General features: G+C 32.7%; 1 protein-coding gene across 1 annotated transcript in view; it reads left to right on the top strand.

The window, feature by feature from the left end:
• The first annotated feature begins 961 nt into the window (after positions 1-961).
• Positions 962-6,000, top strand: part of LOC121729978 (ATP-binding cassette sub-family C member 4-like) — a 45,696-nt gene continuing 40,657 nt past the window's right edge. Inside the window, exons 1-2 of the mRNA XM_042118759.1 lie at positions 962-1,080; positions 5,393-5,805. Coding sequence (XP_041974693.1) covers positions 5,612-5,805 — 194 coding nt within the window. The 5' untranslated portion in view covers positions 962-1,080; positions 5,393-5,611. The remainder of the gene's footprint in view (positions 1,081-5,392; positions 5,806-6,000) is intronic.

Below are 6,000 nucleotides of genomic sequence, written 5' to 3'. Positions count from 1 at the left end.
GAACTTGGGTAACTATTAAATATGTTATGTAAAAGTTCGCCTTGAAGATCTGGGTCAAGCAAGGGATCGAAAACATCCAGGTAAATATTTTTAGGTCAAACCGACGTGTTATGGAAAACGTTTGATTTCTTGTAAATAACTTCCGCTATTTATTATTCATTGAAATCTTATAAGTGTGCCAGCTGTATTATTATAAACAGACAAACAGACAGAGAAACAAAAATTTCAAAAACAGTTAAAATGTATTCTATTACTCTTCTAACATGCCCCTGACTCATTTTTTCAAGTTCATTTTCAATGTTTTTTTTTACCTCTACACAGACAAAAAAAATATCACCTCTACGATTTCATTATAGGTATATATAGATGATTGGTTAATTATTACATATAACTATAAGAGATTTTTTCACCTTGATATGCACATGAATACCAAAAAGCCTCTAGAATATCTTTTCAAGAATTTACATTTTATGCTCAACTAGCAACTCGCCCTGTCTTCGCACAGATATAAAGAACGTTCTGTATTTAATTCAGTCAAGTTGTTTTTATTACCTAAAAAGACAGCTCCACTTTATAGAATTTAATTATTTTTATCTTTTTTATTAAAAAGACAGCTGTACAGTTGTAAGCATTGTGACTTGTGAGTAACAAGAATACATATTATAACTCTTTTAACCTATCAAGCCCCATAAGATCACGTTGATCGCGACAACAATAGAATAATAATAGATTTCCAAGAATCCACGATCGAAGGATTAATTTAGCTAGTATAAATATTCTCTATAAATAACGTTTTAATTATCATTTTTATATTTATTTAGTAGACGTAGTAACAATCGACAAAGATAAGTATTAATAATGGCTCACCGATACCTATATTAATGTGCCGCTAAAATGTACGGCATATTAAAATTGACATTAGGAGCGAATATTCCTTCGCTAGTTTAATCTCCCCCCACCTTCGAGACAGACACGTTTTGCCTGCTCCAGTAATAATTATATTTTTAATGTAAATTTAATAGTTTCGTGCGAATAGTGTGATAAACAGCATGGCAGCTCCGCCGGCTCTTCGCAATTAATGTGAGTTTTTATAGCATCCGTATCTCGAGCGAGTGAATAATGATTTCAATATTTATTTGTTTAAATTATTACATAACTTCACAACTTACAGAAAAAAGGTCATATTGTAGTCAATAATAAAATATATTGTTTATACTTCTTTGGCCTGTTTGCTCCAGATTCTAGAGTCCAAAGTTTTTTTTTAAACGCAAGATAAATTAATTTTTGGTTATATTTTCTGAATAGCCTTTAACTTAATACTAATTACATACTTACAATACTTTTAATACAGTTTTTCACTTTGTTTTAATTTTTACAATCTATATATATATAAAACTCAAATAATAATACTCCCCACACCGGTTTCGGTGACGGTGGCCGGTTTCATTGAAACCAGGCCAGGTACGCAGGAGTAATTTTATAGTGCCCAAGTGTGTGCGCAGTACACAAGAGCACTCTCTATTCCTTTTACTCTCATAACCCAGTGGGACGGAAGACCGACACGACTGGCGAGAGATCAGGCGCAGGACCGACTTTTTTACATGCCCATCCGACGCATGGATCATCTTACTTGTCAGACAATCAGGTGATCAGCCTGCATTGTCCTAACCAAACTTGGAAATAACATGTTTCCAACGCGGGATTCGAACCCACGACCTCCGGAGTCGAGAGCGACGCTCTAACCACTAGACCACGGAGGCGTTCCTCAACTATAAAACTCAAAGGTGACTGACTGACATGGTGATCTATCAACGCACAGCCCAAACCACTGGACGGATCGGGCTGAAATTTTGCATGCAGGTAGATGTTATGACGAAGGCATCCGCTAAGAAAGGATTTTGATAAATTACAACCCCAAGGGGTTAAAATAGGGGATGAAAGTTTGTATGTAATAATACTTCTTAACGCGAGCGAAGTCGCGGGCAACAGCTCGTTTAGTATATAGCTTAAGAAAGTGGAAGAGTGTATAAAAAATTGTGTGTCAATGAGATGAATTATATCTATGAATGTCTATCAAGATCCAACAATATACACCAAAAATTATATTAATACTTGTATTTGAAATAATGTTTTACACTTGTCTACACTTACGACTAATGAGTACTAAATTCTTTAAAAAACTCGCAAATCCTGCAAAAATAAATATATGAAGTAAATTGTACAAAAAAAAAAGACCTAGATATTGTGATTCTTCATGGTTGTATTTGTGAACTGCGGAAGTTGAATCAAATATGATTCGACCATGTATATACAATAGTAAATTTTGGTAGTTTAAGAATGATAATTAAATCGAAATTTGGTCATGTTTGCTCTTGAGGCCTAAACAGCTAGTCACATTTGATTTTCGTCTATGCAACGAGAAGTTTCGTCTATACGAGAAAGGCGAAACATTCAATCAATAGACACCATTTTTAGAATATGTTTATTGCCTGAGACTTTAAGAGTAAAGGTTTTTTAAAGAATTTTACAAGACTACAAGTATTTTAAAATAAAAGGAAGTTGCTTATATAACATAAATTAATTGTACGTATTTAGAAGTTTTAAGACTTCTCAAAATTTAAAAGTTATGATATTCAACTGTGTGGACATTTTCGACCTGTATTATATCACGGTGTTTACGAGATGGAAATTATGATACTATGTTCATCATACCTTCTCAATACCAGCCCAAATTAACTATCAGTGATAACTGATAACTAATAACAAAGTTGTCAGTTTCTGACAGATAATCTAGTTTAAATCCTGCTGGTACTTTGAAGCAGAAATATCGTATAACACAAAAACAAGGAGGAAAATTGTTATTTGCTGTGCGTAATTTTCCTTGTGAATATTAGCTCACAGTCAGGCATTAAAATGCCTGACTGTGAGCTAATATTCAGTTAAAAATCTATAAATATGTAATAATTTTCACGAAGATGCGGTGCTTATTATCTACTGTGCTGCGTTGAAATAAAAATGGAAGTTACAATGAACGAGGAAATTCTAAATATTTCACAATAATTCGGCGAAATCTATTCAAAACGAGACTACGTCTTCAAAATAGCTTGAGTTATGTAAAAAATTTCCATTATGTATAATATGCGCAATGGCCACTAAACAATAAATCGTCGGCCAAGTGCGAGTCGGACTCGCGCACGAAGGGTTCCGTACCGCTATTAAGCGAAAGTTGACAAAAAATGGTATGGGAGCCCCACTGAAATATTTATTTTATTTTAATTTTATTATTACTTATTAAAGGACAAATATAATTAGGAATAATATGAATATTTAAAGTACCTACCTGCTACCATTATTGATTACGAGCAAAAAGGCCAAAAATCAAGTTTGTTGTATATGAGCCCCCCTTAAATATAATTTTTATTTGTTTTAGTGTTTGTTGTTATAGCGGCAAAAGTAATACACAATCTGTGAAAATTTCAGAAGTCTAGCTATAGCGGTTCTGCAGTTACAGCCTGGACACAGACAGACAGACGGACAGACATCGAAGTCGCAGTAAAAGGGTCCCGTTTTTACCCTTTGGGTACGGAACCCTAAAAACTAGTCCTTTGAGTAAATATTAAAAAATCTCGTTTTTTTAAATATCAATACATAATATAGAACACGTTTGACGGAATAATATTATGCAGTAAAAAACTATATGTGTTATAATAAAAAGTGTGATAACAGTCTCTTTGTCTTTGCGTGATCACGAGCGAGGTGCTCGAACACATCAACTTTTTATGTGTGTATAAACGATTGATATAAACTGAAAACGATTTTTGTAAGGGGTGCGTACATTATTCTATTCATAAAGGTTAAGGCATTAAACATAATATTATTTTAGAATACCACGATAAAATAGAAATCATAGTAACGTGTGGGTACGTAAAATTCTTATTTATTAGTAACTAGCTGTCCCGGTGAACTTCGTGTCACTTTAAAACCTTCCCTGGACTTCTACGAATATTTTGAGACTAAAATCAGCCCAATCCGTTCAGCCGTTTTCGAGTTTTAGCGTTACTAACACAATTGAAAATCCATTTTATATATATAGATTACTATTAAATTAACAATTTTCAATATTATTTTCTAGATTAAGAGCCTGTGTCACCACTTCCTGATAAGGTGCCGGATAGGCTAGCCACAACTTATTTGACAGATGCTCCATACTCTATATGTCAAGTAAAGTTGTGGATAGCCTATCCGGCACTTATCAAGCAGTGGTGAAACAGGCACTAGTATACTTGTGACCTAGGGAACACAATATGTTAATACTCGTATTATAAATCATAATTTATATTCAGTTATGTAGAGAAGAAACATACATATGCCCAAATAATGAATTCATGGTACAATATCGCTATTATTGGTGATAATTGTATCAGCAATACTATGTTATAGAATAATAATTTTCTTGGCAATAGCCAATAAATATTTATGCAAAGTATTGGAAATATCCAATACTTTGCATAAATATTTATTGGATGATGTAATAGTGAATTAATGTTTTCCCTTAAAATCAATATGAATGCAGCTTTGTTACTTGTACGATCTTGTTCGTTTCCTATCAAACTATATTTTTCGTGTAGTTTTTTTCGTGAAATGTCTTTAAACCGATGATTATTATAGAATCGAGGTACAGGTTTTGCAAGCACATACCTATTTTATATCTACCTTAACATTCCACGTGCTAAAACTTTATGTAATTTTGAAAATTTTGAAAAATAAATTATGATTAGCATTTCAAAATGAACTTGCTATTACATTTTTTACTTTACATAGATAGCTTGCATTGAATATTAATTATTCTGTTATCGAATAAACTAAAACATGTTTTTATCAATTGAAATTAAATTAATTAAAGGTAATCAAAAGTCATTTAGTAATTAATTAATTAGCTATAGTCTGCGGTCGGTATATTAATAGTATAAATTATAAACTATAATAGTATCTAGTATTTAGTTGTAATAGGCTTTTGGCGATATAGAAAAAATATTAGTGGCTAAATAAAATAAATGTTCAAATAATACTGATGAGTCATGTACATAGGAGGTAATTAGGTAAGTATATTCGACTGGAAAGATTCTCCATCAGCATAATATCATGCACATTTAAAAATTATTTACATGCAATAAAGTGATACAAATAATTCTGTTATTAAAATTTTAAGTAATCACAAACTTTAAAAAGCAATAATAAAGATTTCCAAGTCTTGGGTGAATTCCATTCTAGGAAAAATAGGTTTAAAATATTTTGAGTTGAAAAGAAAACCGTAGATATAATATATTCCATATAGTTTTTACAGTACAATTTGATTATCTGTTTGATGACTAAAATATTATCATTGTTTCAGATGGTGCATTCGATTCGGCAGATTTAGCATAATACAAAAGCAGTGATAATTTTCTAGTGTCTTAATGTTGATATAAATAAACAAGTTTTTGTTACCAAGTGATTCATACAAAGTCAAGAATAAGGGCAAGTGTCTGCAAAACGCTCGTGCAAATTATAGGCGATCTTTCCGCGGTCAAGACATGACGTGCAGTTGATAGGTGTTAGAGAAAATTCAAAAATGGGTGCCAAGGAGATAGAAAATGATAAGAGTGAGAGGAAGCCAAAGTCGCGGCCGGGACTCTTCTCCCGGCTGTTCTACATTTGGACGTTCCCGCTGTTCACCAACGGCAACCGCCGGGACCTGGAGGAGGACGACCTGGTGTCTCCGAAGAGCATTTACGACTCGAAGACTGTTGGAGACGCGTTGGAAAGGTCGGTAAACATTATTTGGACGCTGTTTTTTAAGCATTTGTGTATCATCGATTCATCACACAAAAAAATTACGTATGAATAGTAGTACTATGAATGCAATTATATGTTCTTTAGATCATTTAGAACAATTGCGTTCATAATTAAAAAAATATATATTGCGGGTTAATAATACTTCATACACAAATGCTATGCTAT

Source organism: Aricia agestis, chromosome 8, assembly GCF_905147365.1.
Source record: "Aricia agestis chromosome 8, ilAriAges1.1, whole genome shotgun sequence".
NCBI lineage: Eukaryota > Metazoa > Arthropoda > Insecta > Lepidoptera > Lycaenidae > Aricia > Aricia agestis.
The sequence above is the reverse complement of the archived record's forward strand: the minus strand, read 5'-3'. Positions and strand labels throughout refer to the sequence as shown.